General features: G+C 36.0%; 1 protein-coding gene across 2 annotated transcripts in view; it reads right to left on the bottom strand.

The window, feature by feature from the left end:
• VPS13C (vacuolar protein sorting 13 homolog C) overlaps nucleotides 1-17741 on the bottom strand; it is a 181400-nt gene that overhangs the window by 89802 nt on the left and 73857 nt on the right. For both annotated transcript variants that reach the window (XM_061431119.1, XM_061431118.1), the window contains exons 24-35: nucleotides 16554-16632; nucleotides 15742-15881; nucleotides 10813-10966; nucleotides 9824-9903; nucleotides 8240-8299; nucleotides 6511-6673; nucleotides 5656-5772; nucleotides 4561-4664; nucleotides 4207-4374; nucleotides 3411-3715; nucleotides 1103-1250; nucleotides 246-354 (exon numbers count right to left, since the gene is read on the bottom strand). In XM_061431119.1, the coding sequence (XP_061287103.1) occupies nucleotides 246-354; nucleotides 1103-1250; nucleotides 3411-3715; nucleotides 4207-4374; nucleotides 4561-4664; nucleotides 5656-5772; nucleotides 6511-6673; nucleotides 8240-8299; nucleotides 9824-9903; nucleotides 10813-10966; nucleotides 15742-15881; nucleotides 16554-16632 (1627 nt within the window). The remainder of the gene's footprint in view (nucleotides 1-245; nucleotides 355-1102; nucleotides 1251-3410; nucleotides 3716-4206; nucleotides 4375-4560; nucleotides 4665-5655; nucleotides 5773-6510; nucleotides 6674-8239; nucleotides 8300-9823; nucleotides 9904-10812; nucleotides 10967-15741; nucleotides 15882-16553; nucleotides 16633-17741) is intronic.

Raw genomic sequence — 17741 nt, 5'->3', positions numbered from 1 at the left:
CCCTGGGATTCTCCAGGCAAGAACACTGGAGTGGGTTGCCATTTCCGTCTCCAATGCATGAAAGTGAAAAGTGAAAGTGAAGTCGCTCAGTCGTGTCCGACTCTTTGCGACCCCGTGGACTGCAGCCCACCAGGCTCCTCCACCCATGGGATCTTCCAGGCAAAAGTACTGGAGTGGGGTGCCATTGCCTTCTCCTACTAAATTGTAAATAACTTATATTATGCCGCCTATTGTTAGCCTCTTACCTGTCTCCTGTATTCTCGGTTTTACTTTATTCAAATCTTCAGGAGCCTCACCAAGATTTTCTGCTAGTATTCTAAATAAAAGATTAAGATCTTCTTGATTTAGATTAACCTGTGAAATACAATGTTCCAAGAAAAGATAATTTCATTTTTAATGAAACAATTCTAACACAGAAAATAAATCCTTAGTAACAAAACACTAAGGACCGAATAATCTTAATGATGACTAAAAAATTATATAATCACTATACACTCAAGTATTTCACTACTTATTTCATGTCAAAGTGAAGACAGTGTCTGAGAAAAACAGTATGATTTATGAGTCAGTATTAGTTTCATCTACTTAATCAATATGATTCTCAGTGAAAGTTAATAATGATTAAAGAAATCAGATCACCTTTTTTTAAAGAAATTAATTTTGGAACATAAGTGCTACTATGCACATATAAGTGCTATTTTTTAAATAATAACAATTTCAATGTAATAGAAAGGCCATCTTCAATATAAAAAATAGGGTTCATTCAATGCTATAATTATCTTATGGGTACTTAGATATCCCTAAAATAAAAGGTTGTATATATAATATATAGAAGAAATAGAATTATAATATACTGATACTAATAATTTACAAGTAGATCTTTGCTAATGTGTACATATAACAAATTTAAAAGCTAAAGAACACTTAACTAAAGATTAAATTCTACTAAAAACAATGAAGATACTGTTGGACAATATCACACTGAAATTTTTCTTACAACAATCAGTGAAAAAAAAAGTCCACATTTCATTTGGATTTATAATGAGAAAATCTTCAGAGTCTCAACTTTCAATAACAAGGTTTTCTCCACTCATCTACTCACATTCATTGACTCAAGATGTCCTTTAATTTCCACAACAGGCACCTTGTGGTACCAAGATGCAGCTAGATTCCGATTTACAAAAAACTCCAAGTTAATTGGGTGCAACAGCTGAATATCAGGATGGGAGATTCCTGGCTGGATCACTGTCCTTATGGGAAATATAATTGATATATACGCATAAACATAGGGGTAAATGCAATATATCATTAAAAAAAAACAGAAAGTCCAAAGTTGTTGCTCTAAATGCTGATTTGAAACACAATGCTGTTTTAGTGTTTTCTAAACTTGATTTATAGTTAATTTAATCTACAATGCACCAGCATGAACAGATTAAAATACAGCTGACCTTTGAACTTCATGGGGCGGGGGTGGGGGGGGGGGTGGGCGCTAGTGGTGACAACCTTCCACTCAATCATGTAACTTTTACTTTGCCCTCCATATTTTGGTTCCTCTGTATATGCAGTTCCTCCACAACTATGGCTCCAAACAACCATGGGCTGTTAACACTGCATTATTTACCAATGGGAAAAAATCTGCTTATAAGCAGAATCATGCAGTTCAAACCCATGTTGTTCAAGGGTCAACTGTATATGATATACAATTAACCTTAAAAAAATTTTTTTTCTTTAAACAGAAGATAGATGACAACAATTTTTAAAAAGAAACTGATATCACTGACAATATGGAGGAATTATCTGTACAGTTGTTCAAGGATTCATACATACGCTGGTACAGAGATTAGAGAAAAAAGCGGCATTTGAAAAGCAAGCTCTAAGTTTATAAAGCTCTTCACCAGGATTCTTTTCTTGACATGCCTTATAATCATTCCTTTTTTACTCAAGATAATTAAATATCCTTGGATGGGGTAGAAAATGATGAATGGACACACTTTCAAATGTCCTCTGGTGTGAGCCCAAGAGACACATCATAACTTACACAGCACTCCTGCCAAAAATGTATAAGCTCAATTAAATCATGAGGAATCACTCAGACAAAACTGAGACTCATTCCATGAAACAACTAGACTACACTCTTCAAAACTGTCATCATCATGAAAAACAAAGAGGGCTAAAGAACTATTACAGAATAGTCTATCAGTATAGAAATCCCCCTCCCTAGTACAAAATACAATTTAATGCCACATGTTACCATGGACTAAAGGGGAAATTCTTGGACCAACTGGTAAAATCTGAATATTGATTGCATGTGCTATGTGCTCTGCCCATGGGATTTCCCAGGCAAGAATACTGGAGTGGGCTGTCATGCCCCCCTCCAGGGGATCTTCCTGACCCAGGGATTGAATCTGCAACTCCTGCATGACAGGTAGATTCTTTACCACTGAGACAGCGGGGAAGCCCTATAGAACCCATACTGGATAATACATTATACCAATGTTAAATTTGGTAACTGTGGTGATTATGTAAGAGGATTAAAGTCCTTGCTCTTTGGAGACACATGCTAAAGCATATAGGGGCAAAGGATAAGATATCTATTCTCAAATAGTTTAGCAAAAAATGTTTTAACTTCCAGTTATGAAATAAACCTTGGGGACGTAATGTATAGGATGGTGACTATAGTTAATATCACTATATCGTATATTTGAAAGTTGCTAAGAGAGTAGATCTTGAAAGTTCTCATAATAACAACAAAAAATTTCTGGAATATGTGTGTTGACAAATGTTAACTAGACTTACTGTGGTGACCATTTTGCAATACATACAAATATCAAATTGCTAAGCTGCATATCTGAAACTAGTATAATCTGTCAATTATATCTCAATAAAAATAAAATTTTTAATTTAAAATATTAAGTATATATACAGAATTAAAGCAAAGGCAAACAATTGGTGAATCCAGGTGAAGGATTATATGTGAACTCACAGTACTACTATTTTTGCAATTTGTCTGCAGGCTTGAGATTTTTCAAAATAAAAAGTTGATTTAAAGGACTTCCCTCATGGTCCAGTGGGTAAGAACACAGATTCACTGCATGAACCCATGCAATGGGACACGGGTCAATCCCTGGTCAGGGAACCAGGATCCCACAGGCCTTGGAGCAACTAAGCCCATGCACCGTAATCAGAGAGCCTACGCACTCCAAAGAAAATCCCGCATGACGTAACAAAGAACCCGCATGATGCAACTAAGACCCAAAACAGCCAAAAAAATTAATAAATATTTTAAGATAACTGATTTAAGATACTGTTCTGTGCAACAGAAATATGTTGAGTGTGAATTTCAACAGTCATAAAACTTCATAGACAATATTAAACAACACTTGAATACGTAATTATTGAAAGAGCATTACCTAGAAAGCTTCAGTTCTGTTAGTTGCACATCCATTCTATCAATCACTGGAGGGTCTGAGTAGTTTTCACCAGATACCAGACTGAACTGATTCTGAACTCTGATTAACCCAAGATCAACCACTACTGCATTGGTGGAAATGGAAGACTGTGGGATGACTATAACTGGTGCTTTCAAATCAATATTGATGGAAACACGAAAGCTCCTCTGGGCAAAATCTTTCACACTTGTGGCAGCCTTTTCTGCAGCCTGAGCAGTAGCTGCACTCAGAGCCTCTTTCGCTGTCTGGAAATTGTTCAGGAAGTTCTGGAGACACAAAGTAAAAGGACAAATTCAAACAGGAGGATAAGCACATCATTTCTAACACCATCTTCTTTTTATTTATGTGCTAATGTTTTCCCAATAAGTAACTTTCAGTTGAGTTCTATTTTTCTAAAGTTAGGAAAGAATTACTGACTATCCATCCATATGCATGAGCTACCTGACAATGGCTAATTATAAATAGAGTTATATGGCTGAGAAACAGAAAAAAAAATTATAATAGTTTTTACACTTGAGAATTTAGATTCACTATGTTCCAGAAAAAACAATTCCATTGTAGGCAATGCTAGACAAAAATCATTAAATGATTTCAACTGTTAAAGAGAGGTTTTGACCTCTACATTAATCCATAAATAATATCAATAATCAAATCAATGCACATCCTAAATTCAAAGTTTTAAGATTGCAATCATAATTATCAGACTTGCTTAAGTACTTCTAAGTCAAAAAAATCTATATATAAATGGTGATTTTACCAGAAGTGACATGAGGAATTTATGGAGATAGACAATCTGAATACAGCCAACATTGAGTGATACCACACCATCCACCTTGGACATGTCAGTATAGGAATCCCCCTCAGTAGCATCTGGATACAAATCCAAGTTAAAATGAAAGACTTCATTTCCCATTATTGACACAGCCTGAAAAGCAGAAATGTGGATGAACAATGACAATGATAAAATAAAATCCCTATTGAAAAGTGTTTATAATCATTATAGAAACATTTTCTATCAAAATATATTTCATTACCATTTTAAAAAATAAAATATATATTAAAATAAAATCTCTCATTCACCAAAAAATATTAATGATTTACTGTCACCTACTTTTTTATGAACTGTCTTAGGATCAACATCTGTGACAATAATATTTTCCAATCTGGCAAATAGTGACTGCTTTCTTGACTGAAGAGAAAGGGAAGAATCAAGTCCTGAAAAGAAGCATATTATTTTAATTTCTATAGATACCATAATAGGATCTTAAGATTTTTCTTCTATTGCATAACTTTATTTTGTAGGTGATATTTTCATAAATTTAGCAATGTCTGAACTCCCAATTGATAAGTGCAATATTAGATATTTTTGGTTTTATAAACAATGAAGCATATAAATTCATTAAAAAATAATATTTGAACTTTCAACCTTGTGAAGAAACTACATCTAGTACAAACAGATTATCTTAGGATTTTAGTAAATTCTTTATACTTATATCCAGTCATTTACATGGAGACTGTAAAAGTTTCATGAATCAACTTCAGATTAGTAGATACACTCCAGTTCAAAAAGAACACAGAAAAAGCCTGGTTTTCTGGGTTTTAAGTTCTACAAGAATTGTATTACACACATTCTTTACCTTTACCAGATCACAATGAGCTTATAGAGTCAGAGAAAAAATCTAGACTCATTTTAGCAGCTTTTGCCTAAAAGAACATAATGGGCTCTTAGGATTTGTTCTTCATAAGGTTGCTTTGTATTTGTACCAAGCTAAAGCATATTCACAGACCTTAAACTGAATTCTGGGTTGACACTTAGCTCAGCTCACCAGGAGCATCCCTACAAAGACATTAGTATTCCTTTCACCTCTGAGACACTTGTGTGTGCGTGCTCAGTTACTCAGCAGTGTCTGACTCTTTGTGACCCCATGGACTGCAGTGCATCAGGCTCCTCTGTCCATGAGATTCTCCAGGCTAGAATACTGGAGAGGGCTGCCATTTCCTTCTCCAGAGACAACTCTCAAAAAGGTCCAATTCACCAGTATATGTGGTTCAGCTCTTGAAGAGTTAAAAAGAAAGTATGTAGTCCAATTATGTCATAAAATAAGCCAGTTTTCAAAGCTCAGAGGCTTCCATTTGTGAATATGCTTTTGCATTGCAAAAGAAACCTTATCTTTTCAATGAATTTTAAGATCATGAGAACTTTTACCTTGAATCTTGATTTCAGCAATATTGTTCTTCTCATCGCAAACAACAACACAGAAAGCATTCAATTTGGCAAACAGCCTGAAGTGAATCATGTCACTGTCTTTAGAGGATACAACCACTGCAAATAAACAAAGCAATTCTATCACAGTGGGATTCTAGGGTTACATATTCTATGAAGGTTTCTTCCCTATATTAAGTGTTCGGCTTAAAATAATTACAGAAGTCTCAAGTTCTTAAAGATTTCAAACACTTTTTCGCTTTATATATTCTGTAGTTTGCATTTGCAATAGTGAGGTGTTACTTTTATAATGTAAAAGCAAGAAAACATTTAAATAAATATAAGGACACTGAAACTCAAGGAAGCTAAATAATGTGCCTATGGTCCCACAGTTTAAGTAGCAGAGTCAGGATCTAAACTGAGTTCTTTCTGGTTCAAAAGCTGGGCTCTTTTCCAATTCAATGATAACCTTGCATCCTGGCCCTCATGTCTGTGGGTCTTGATTTCCTTATCTGCAAAATGTTAGATATGATTAGTCTTCTATGGAGCCCATTCAGGAGCCACTAAGAAAGGAGGAAGAGCTCAAAATCAATACACGTCTTCTTCCCTTAGTACCTTGATAAAGGCATCGCCCATCAACAACAAAATAAGAACAAAAACAGACATTAAAAAAAAAAAAAACAGTATTAATCACATTTATCTAAGATATCAGGCACCCACGTATGACTTAGTTTGAAGAAAAGAACAAAAGGAGGGGAAATGGCATGTAAATGACTAACTAGATGGTCTCTAAGATTCCCCATTTGGCTCTACAATTCTAAAACCCTTTCTAACAAGAAACAACCATGTTTTTCATACCCTTCTGCAGAGCTGAATTTTTTTGCTGTTTTTCAGTAGAAACCTGTATGTCCTTGGTATCACTCATGTTTTGGCCATCTGATGGAATAATGGTTGTCAGGTAGTTAATAGAAGAGAGAAGAGCTTGTGTATGCAGCAACAGGTTTAAAGATGAAAAAGCCACCTAGAAATATTTTAGAAAGAAAATTACTTTCCCAGGCCAGCTGTACCAGTAGTCTCCATATGATGAATGCAAAAGGCTCCTAACTAGGTTTGCATCACTGCCTTATACTGCTTGGAAGGAAGGAAGAGGAAAGGAAGACTTATAACCCACAATCCTTAAATAGGGACTATATGCAGAATAAATTACACTTAGTGGGGATCAAGATAACCTAATTACTCCACTCCCCAAGCCTAATTATCATAGAGTATATAATCTGCCAGTAATGGTCATTCTAACATTCCAAATATACATGGCTTTTCTCAATCTTCAATGACTGACTATTATGATTATATAAAATATATATTAGCACATGAAACTCCAGAATCATCATGTGTTACCCTTATGTCAATAAATTATTTCAAATGTGATATGCATGAGATTTAAATATAAAAAATGCAATTAAGAGTGACTCAGTCACTGATCTTCTACCACAATTATGATCTTATCATTAAAAAAAGAATATATAACTCATAGGAAAAAATATATTTTTTAAAACAGTAACTCCAAAAAGCTAAAATAGAAAACAAACTGCTTTAAAGAATATATGATTTTCTAAAAGCAAATTGATTGTTTTTTAATCTATTTGGCTCTACCAGGTCTTAGTTGCAGCATGCAGGATATCTAGCTCCCTGACCAGGGATCAAACCCAACCCCCTGCATTGGGAGCAGGGAGTCTTAACCACTGGACCATCAGGGAAATCCCAAAGTGAAATTTTTTTTAAAAAACTCACTTTTTATTCAAAAGAATTTGTTTTCATTGCTTCAAAACACTGCTACTGCTGCTAAGTCGCTTTAGTCGTGCCCGACTCTGTGTGACCCCATAGACGGCAGCCTACCAGGCTCCACCGCCCTTGGGATTCTCCAGGCAAGAACACTGGAGTGGGTTGCCATTTCCTTCTCCAATGCATGAAAGTGAAAAGTGAAAGTGAAGTTGCTCAGTCGTGTCCGACTCTTAGCGACCCCATGAACTACAGCCTACCAGGCTCCTCCGTCCATGGGATTTCCCAGGCAAGAGTACTGGAGTGGGTTGCCATTGCCTTCTCCTTCAAAACACTAAGTGGACATAAAAATTATTAAAAGGAAGAATCAATATTTAATAGATTCTCCCATGTCTCCAAGATAAAATCTGAAACTCATTTCTCTCATTTTCTTTTTATTGTTTCCTAAAACAAAATTCTTCCTCTATTTGACTACCTTAGTGTGGCTCCAGAGTACTCAGCATCTCTCCTTATATTTCACATTCTTTCTGAGCCCTGCATTAAATGATATTGTCTGGTTTGTTCAGAATCCTGTTGGTTCTTCGTCAATTAAAGTTCCCTCATCTACAGCATTCCCTCCTTTAGAAATAATCTGGATGTGATACAGTAAGTTAAAATAAGAGCATTATTATCCTGAATCAGAAACACTGAGTATGAAAAGACATTTATGAGGTTAATTTATAACTTGTAATGGTTCCTCAAAGGATACTTAGACTTCCAGAGTAGGTTATTTCCAAATAGGATGTAGTCTTTTGATAGAATTTCTTACCTTAAATGTTTGTTCAGTTTTTTCAAAGGTAGTTTGAAAACTGGGTCCATTCTTATCAGCCTAAAAAAAAAAAAATGTTCTAAGGAAGGAATTAAGACCAAAGTAAACAAATCATTTACTTATAGTCATTAATTTATTTATATTCAGTTACAACTGTATTTTTAAATACATTATATATTTAATTTTATCATTATTTTAAAGTTACATCCAAATCCATTTATTAGAAGAGTACAAATTTGTCCTCCTCCTTTAAACAGAGGAGAGCATGGCATCACTCACTTTTGGGAAATGGCTAGGGATCAGAAGGATAAACTATGAAGGCTAGAAGGTTTCAAGGTAGTCTAGCCCATCTATTAGAAGGTGAAAGAAAGGGAAAGTCACTCAGTGGTGTCCGACTCTTTGCAACCCTATGGTCTATACAGTCCACTGAATTCTCCAGGACAGAATACTGGAGTGGGTAGCCTTTCCCTTCTCCAGGGGATCCTCCCAACCCAGGGATTGAACCCAGGTCTCCCGCATTGCAGGTGGATTCTTTACCAGTTAAGCCACAAGGGAAGCCCAAGAATACTGGAGTGTGTAGCCTCTCTCTTCTCCAGGGGATCTTCCCAACCCAGGGACTGAACCGAGGTCTCCTGCATTGCAGGAGGATTCTTTACCAGCTGAGTCACAAGGGAAGCCCAGCCCATCTATTACCTAATGTTTAAATCCCATTAGAAAGTCTTCAATTTTAGGATATCTCCAGGAAAAGAAATCTCATTTCCTTAGAACTCCAAACTTTAGAGAACTTTGATTTAATGAGGTCTTCACACTGAATCAAAAACCCATCTCCCATCATAATTACCAACTGCTTCAAGTTCTGTCCCTCAGGAATACATAAATTCAAAGTTTTACCTCCTGTGAGAAGCCTTCTGGCTAGATCAGTATCTCTGCCTCCCCACTCCCACAGCGCTTTGTGTTCTTCCTTATTAAAGAATCAAACACATTATATTTTAATTATTGCTTACCTATCTCCCTACTGGTCTACATATTCCTTAAGAATAGAGAATGTTTTCATCTCTGTATCCCAAATGCGTAACAGAATCTGACACAAAAGACATTCAATAAATAGTTATTGAATGATCAAACAAATCAACTAATCTTGAATGAAACCAAATGCCATCAGTTCCTGCAGCATTCTTCATATAACATACTTTTGAGTCACTTCCAAACCCTGGCAGTTCTCTACTCAATCAAATCCAATTTGATTTGATTGGACTGCATCCCTTCTGAGGTAGGATACCCAGCCAAATATCACCTACACAAGCAATGAATGCAGGTGGACGAATGTCCCCCAGAAGACAGGAGGATTTATTTCATCCAGGCTTCCATCTTTGTAGACAAGAAGTCTGGCTTTGTAAAATCCTAGTCCTGTACTTGAGTGAAAGAGAAAGAAGGTGTACAAATGGAAAGAGAAACAGTAGATATCCCTGTGATTCAAAGCCATGGCACAAAACAACTGCCTTTAATAATCTACTCTCATCTTTTCCCTCCCAGAGGATAGCTTAGAGTATTAAAATAAATACATAAACATTCTATGACCCTTACCTTAATGTACTCCACTTTTAAAAGATCTAACCCAGGTTTGTCAGAAGAGCTAATCAAGTGAAGTGGCTTCTTTTTAGATCCTGGATTAAAGAAAAAGAAAAAAAAAAGTATTTCAAATAAACTGCTAACAGGTACTACCAGATATCCTCTATAACCTCATGAAGATATACCAGTCACTGCCTCCGGAAGCCAGGGAGGGAGATGTGATTTATCCACTGTTTTATCCATCTTTTATTATTTGCAGTCTTATAACTCCTGTTTATGAGATAGCTTAGAATTTTCCACTGGAATAATCTTCTCTAAGGGAAATAATAGCCTAGGAAATTACTGTGGATTCATTCCTTCATTCCTCAAACATCCAGTGAGTACACAAGATGTACCCTGGAATGAATAAACCATAAAAGCTACTGAGAGAATTAATTTTATGTCCCATCGTTTTAATTTTTATAACCTGATGCTGTTTCTGATATACAAACACTACTGAATTGAAAGAAAAAGGATTTCAATATTATAAGACCAGAGATAAATTCTAAATTTTGCCATTCATAAAATGCATAATCTTAAATAAGCCACTTAATCTTTCTCTATTTAACCTTCCTTTGTTAAATGGGAGTAATACGCCCTATATAATGGGGATTTATACAGACTCTCTGAGGCAGAAGATCATAGTAGTAGTTAAGAATATAGACCCTAGGGCCAGATTTCTAGGGTTTTAATCATGGTTCAGCCACTACCTAGCAGTGTGATCTTGGGTAAATTATGTAACCAATTTACAACTTCATTTCCTCTTGTGAAAGCTAGAGATAATACCATTGCCTATCTCATAGCATTGTTATAAGAGTTAAATGAGTTACTATTTATAAGATGCTTAGAACACTTCTAGCTATTATTTATTATAAATTATTACTAAATAAATATAAGTGTTTCATATACTCAAAAGTGATAATAAAGCTGTTATTGTCTATTATTTCTACTTTTATGGTTATTACCTTGAATTTCATGGTAATCCAAGCTGATTTTCTTTAAATAAGACACTGCAGTTAAATCAAATGTTCTCATTGTAGCCTCTGTTCCTAACTGAGTAACATTAAACACTAGAATTGTATCTTCTTCCTTCTGTTGTTTGGTAAATTCCAGAATCACCTAAAACAATCAGGATAGCCAAAGAAAGTACTCTGAATCATACTTAAAAACACAAAATCCTTCTTCATATATATCATCAAGACAATAATAGAAATTTTGCTTATACTCTTCTATTACAATCAAGCTATTTACCATGATTGCATGTTATCATCTTAAACTCTATGAGAATATAACTACATCTATCTAGAAATTGTGATGAAATTTTATAACCTTATTGATTTACTCTTTTAATTTAGTAAACATAGAACTACATGAATTCTTCCTTAATACGATTTTCTAAAACCTATACCTCAAAACTAAAAGTCATGTTTGGTGATAAAAGAATCATCACCATTAATGTAAAAAGTAAGACAAGGATGTTTACTATTACACTACTATTCAGATTTACTGCAGAAATGACAGTCAGTATATTTAGCCAACAAAATAAAACATATATGTTTTTAAAAACATGCAAGCTCTTTGATATCCATCAAAAGATGGAGGTCTTTGTCCCCTCCCTTAGAATTTGGGCAGGGTTATAACTGCTTCAATCAATAGAGTACAGAGTTCCATAAGGATTTCCAAAGTCAAAAAGGCCATGAAACGTCAACCTAGGCTTTCTCATTCTGGGGGAAGCTAGTTGCCAGATAAAAAGTTCAACTACCCTGAAGCTGCCATGCTCAGGAGGCCAAGAGTTGGCGCTGTGGTCAACAATCCCAGCTGAGCCCCAGTCAAGGTCCAGTACCCACTGCCAGCCTCATGACTGAGCCATCTCTGGAAGCCCTCTGAGTGTTCATTCGGGTCACTGCTACTCCAGTAAAATCTGACCAAGAGCACATGAAAGACCACATGCAAAAATTACTAAATGGGCTCTTCCAGAATTCCCAACCCACAAAACTATTAGCAAGATAAAATAATTGTTTTGGACTACTACATGTTGGGAAAACCTATAAGCCAGCCATAGTAACTAGAATAATACAAATGCCAGGGAAAAAGCAAAAGCTAATATTATCAGCTGTGATATAAACATATATCTAAGAAAATCAGAGTGTCAACTGAAAAACAGAAACAGTAAAACAGTCCTGTAAGATAATTCAATACACAACTGAGATCCAAAAATGTCTAATAAATCAGTAATTTAAATGAAAGCATTGTGGTGGATTCATTTTGATATATGGCAAAACCAATACAATATTGTAAAGTTAAAAAATAAAAGAAAAAAAAAGAAATTAAATTAAAATAAAAAAATAAATGAAAGCATTCAAATCATATAATAATAAATAAAATCATGGGTAAATATTTTTGTTATTGTTCAGCTGCTCAGTAGTATCCAATTCTTTGTACTCCATGGACTGCAACACACCAGGCTTCCCCTTCCTACACTACCTCCCAGAGTTTGCTCAAACTCATGTCTATTGAGGCAATGATGCCATCCAACCATCTCATCCTGTCTCCCCCTTTTCCTTCTGCACTAAATTTTTACAGCATCAGGGTCTTTTCCAATGAGTCAGCTCTTCATATCAAGTGGCCAAAGTACTGGAGCTCCAGTTTCAGCATCAGTCCTTCAAATGAATATTCCAATGAATATTCAGGAAATGAGTATTCCTTTTAGGATTCACTGGTTTGTTCTCCTTGCTGTCCAAAGGACTCTCAAGAGTCTTCTCCAGCACCACAGTTCAAAAGCATCAATTCTGTGGCGCTTAGCCTTCCTTATGGTCCAACTCTCACACCCATACATGGCCACTGGAAAAACCACAGCTTTGACTAGATGGACCTTTGTCAGCAAAGTGATATTTCTGCTTGTTTAATACACTGTTAAGGTTTGTCATAGCTTTTCTTCCAAGAAGCAAGCGTCTTTTAATTTCATAGCTACATTTACTGTCCACACTGATTTTGGAGCCTAGGAACATGGGCTGATTCCATTGTTCCACCATCCATTTGCCATGAAGTGATGGGACCAGATGCCATGATCTTAGCTTTCTGAATGCTGAGTTTTAAGCCAGGTGTTTAACTTTCACCTTCATCAAGAAGGTCTTTAGTTCGTCTTTACTTTCTGTCATTAGGGTGATGTCATCTGCATGTCTGAGGTTATTAATATTCCTCCCAGCAATCTTGATTCCAGCTTGTGCTTCATCCAGCCCAGCATTTCTCATGATGTACTCTGCATATAAGTTAAATAAGCAGGGTGACAATATATAGCCTTGATGTACTCCTTTCCCGATTTGGAACCAGTCCATTGTTCCATGTTCATGTTGCTTCTTGACCTGAATACAGGTTTCTCAGGAACCAGGTAAGGTGGTCTGGTATTCCCATCTCCTGAAGAATTTTCCAGTTTGTTGTGATCCACACAGTCAAAGGCTTTAGCATAGTCAATGAAGCAGAAACAGATATTTTTATGGAATTCCCTTGCTTTTTCTATGATCCAACAAATGTTGGCAATTTGATCTCTGGTTCCTCTGTCTTTTCTATATCTAGCTTGTACATCTGGAAGTTCTTGGTTCACACACTATTGAAGCCTAGCTTGAAGGGTTTTGAGCATTACCCTACTAGCATGTGAAACGAGCACAACTGTGCGGTAGTTTGGACATTCTTTGGCATTGCCCTTCTTTGGGACTAAAATGCTAAACACACCCTAAAACTAGAATATAAAGAAAAAAATTAGATAAATTTCACTATATAAATATTTAAAAATTTGGAATGGCATAAAAAAAAGGTCAAACTGGGAAAAATATTTCAAATGACACTACTATTTTTTCTTAGATGATTTTGATTGTTTATCACTTTAGTTCATTAATTTAATACTTTAAAAAATATTTATTGAGCTTCATCTTCCATGTATAAGAGAGTGTCAGCCAATTAGAACATCAAAATAACCAGGACAGACAAGGTCCTTGTCTTCATGAAGCTTACACTCTAGGGACATTGCTGCTGCTAAGTCACTTCAGTCATGTCCGACTCTGTGCGACCACACAGATGGCAGCCCACCAGGCTCCCCAGTCCCTGGGATTCTCCAGGCAAGAACACTGGAGTGGGTTGTTGCTATTTCCTTCTCCAGTGCATGAAAGTGAAAGTGAAGTCTCTCAGTCGTGTCCGACTCTTAGCGACCCCATGGACTGGAGCCTACCAGGCTCCTCCATCCATGGGATTTTCCAGGCAAGAGTACTGGAGTGGGGTGCCACTGCCTTCTCTGCTAGGGACGTTAGGGGAAAGCAAAGGTTACTCTCCTATGTTGGGTGGTCAGGCCTTTCTAGTAAGTTACCATTTCTGAAGGAAGTAAAGAATCAAGTCATACAGGAAGAGTTTTCCAGGCAAAGGAAACAGCAAGCACAAAGAATATGTGCTGGTGCATATAAGAAACAAAAAAAGCACGCATAAGCTCCACATGGCAAGAAATCTGCTCACTGCTGTAGCTCTATTATTTAAAATGATGCCTGGTATTTGTTGACATTGATAAATATTTATTGAAGGAATGAATGAAATGTGGCTGGAGCAGAATGAACAAGGCAGAAGAGAACTGCAGATGAAGCCAAAGAAGTCACATAGTGTGATTGTAGATCATGTAAAACACTGTAGCCATGGGAAGAATTTAGCCCTTTACTGTGAGTGAGATGGAAAGCCTCTATCGGGGTATGAGCAAAGCATGATCTGACTTTCCCTATCAAAGGATCACTCCAGGTACTGTGCAGAGAACAGAGTACACGATAGAAGCAGGGAGACAGTTAAGAGCCTTCTGCAATAGTCCAATGGAACAGAAGGGAAATCATTTGAGAATCTTATGAAGGTAAAGTCAAGGGGTTTTCTAATATGTTAGATGGAAATATGAGAGACAGGTAATTCGAAGGCTGAACATGGAAAATACATCTTTCTTCAAACAAATCCCAATAATAGGTATACAACAGTCACTAAGAAACACCTCCTTTTTATACCTTTTCTGTTTTATTCCAAAGCAATAGATTTTCATTTAAAATTCCTTAGTACATAAAAAGCAAAGAGGCAAAAACGAAAATGAAAAACTATAATCTCACCATGCAAAGAGGAACACTATCATTTATTTTAAAAAGGTGTGTTTGCACGTGTTTAATTTCTAAATGGAATTATATCCTTGGAACTGTAACCTCTTTTTTTCCCCCAAATAAAAATATGCTGTGAACATCGCTCCATGTCAATGTTTCCTTTTATTATTACATGACTTAATGACTGTAAAGACAATGCTGCAAATTTAGAGTGAGTGAAGTCGCTCAGTCATGTCTGACTCTTTGCGACCCCGTGAACTGTAGCCTACCAGGCTCCTCCATCCATGGGATTTTCCAGGCAAGAATACCGGAGTGGGTTGCCATTTCCTTCTCCAGGAGATCTTCCCGACCCAGGGATTGAACCCAGGTCTCCTGCATTGTAGGCAGATGCCTTACTGTCTGAGCCAGCTGCAATTTTAGGTTGCTTGCATTTTTCTAAATTATAAGCATGAAAATAAACTATATTCTTTAGATTAAAAATTGAAAAAACTGAAGTAAATATGTCACAAATTTTCTACAGAAAAGAAAATCCTAATTGAGAGTCTCAAGCTTTTCCTAGATCAGATATACTGTAGATCACACATATCAGTTTTTACAAAATAACATTTTATTTCCTTAGAACTATGTGTCTATGTGTGTGTATACACACATGCATGCGTTTGTGGTAGTAGGGAAGATAGAATACCATATTTTAAATATATTTAATGTTTGGGTCTAGCAAGACACTTGTTTATAAGGACAGCAGTAACAAGAATATATTTATGGACAAACAAATACACATACCTCTTTAACTTCAAACTTTAGTAGAAGATTAATGAGCTCCTCATTTGGGGCCTCAGGAGCTTTTTTCACATCTGACGCTTTCGTACTTTTACTAGGCTGTATGTCTCCATCCTCAGCATCAAAATACTCATCATCAGATTCTAAAGGAAGAAAACTGACTTGAGAGAATGTCCATCAAAAACTGCGTAAAACACTCAAACTGAAATAGCTCAGAAGTAAACTTCATTTATTAGACAAAGCCTTCATATTCAGAATCATAATACAGCTTCTTTCTAAGTCCCACAAAGTAACTCAACCTGGCATGAGATAATCATATATAAAATCAAATTGCCTTTCTATTTCCTTCTTCAACATTTCTGATTGCTTTTCACTTCAGCTTATTCATTCACTTTTCAATAAAATATTTATTGGATATCATCTATCACATATCAGTCTGTTCTAGCCACTAAGGATACTAGAGTGACCAGGACAGACATTATCCTTGCCTTCATCAAGTTTACATTCCAGTTCTAAATCAAAAAAGATCAGTTAGACCAGAGATAAAGAAAAGACTCAAGTAGAGATCAGGGCCAAAAAAAAGGAGCTTATTTAGAATCTTAAACACTGTCAATCACAAAAACACTTTCATACAAACAAAGAAACTCAGCCATAAATAAAAATAAATGATTTAAAGTCTCACTGTTGGTTAGTAGCACAACTAGAAATAAAACCAGTCAAATACTACAACACTTTCACAATTCTTTTGTCAAAATTGTATTTCAATATACTAATTGATAGGTTTTGTTTAATAAAGAACATTTTACTCTCCTTACCTGATTCAATGCCATCCAGCAACAAAGGCGTACCAAGTAGGCCTTTTGTTCTAGTTGATATAATAGGAATTGAGGATACCTAGAAAATAATACAAAAAGTTTTCTAAACATACTAATTTGCAAATGTACATAAATGAGATAAATACTTAAAAAGTAATAGTGAGTGAGAGCTGCAAAGACACATATACAGCACACAAATCTTCCAACAAAGCACACTTCACAATCAACTAACTAATGGTTGGCTGGAGTTTACTTATTATTAAGACTATCACTTGCATTTAAAAGGGCAAAATCATGTATAACTAGTAGGTAAGTTTGCTTATTATTGTGTCATTCAGTTGCTGTCTGTTACAATAGTAACCCTACATCTTCTCCAAGGTTTCTGGAAAATAGTATCAATATTAGTTGGCTATCTCAAACTTCACTTCAAAATACATGGAAGCCCAACATATATTTTATGTTATAAAGATCAATTCCAAGTAAAGTGATCTAGGACTTTTAAGTCTAACACATATGAACACTTTATAATGATCATTATGTTTGGCAATATTTTAAAGATTTCTATGTCTCCAGTTCACTTCAGTCTTTCAGTTGTGTCCGACTCTTTGTGACCCCGTGGACTGCAGTACACCAGGCTTCCCTATCCATCACCAACTCCTGGAGCTTATTCAAACTCATGTCCATCGAGTCGGTGATGCCATCCAACCATCTTATCCTCTGTCATCCCCTTCTCCTCCTGCCTTCAATCTTTCCCAGAATCAGGGTCTATTCAAATGAGTCAGTTCTCATCAGGTGGTCAAAGTATTGGAGTTTCAGCTTCAGCATCAGTCCTTCCACTGAATATTCAGGACTCATTTCCTTTAGGATTGACTGGTTGGATCGCCTTGCTGTCCAAGGGACTCTCAAGAGTCTTCTCCAACACCACAGTTCAAAAGCATCAATTCTTCAGTGCTCAGCTTTCTTTATAGTCCAACTCTCACATACATTCATGACTACTGTAAAAACCACAGCTTTGACTAGCTGGACCTTTGTTGGTAAACTAATGTCTCTGCTTTTTAATATGCTGTCTAGGTTGGTCGTAACTTTTCTTCCATGGAGCAAGCTTTTTTTAATTTTACGGCTGCAATCAATCATCTGCAGTGATTTTGGAGCGCAAAAAGATAAAGTCTGTCACTGTTTCCACTGTTT

The sequence above is a fragment of the Bos javanicus genome, chromosome 10, assembly GCF_032452875.1.
Source record: "Bos javanicus breed banteng chromosome 10, ARS-OSU_banteng_1.0, whole genome shotgun sequence".
Classification (NCBI taxonomy): Eukaryota; Metazoa; Chordata; class Mammalia; order Artiodactyla; family Bovidae; genus Bos; species Bos javanicus.
This window is presented reverse-complemented; position numbering and strand designations above follow the sequence as displayed.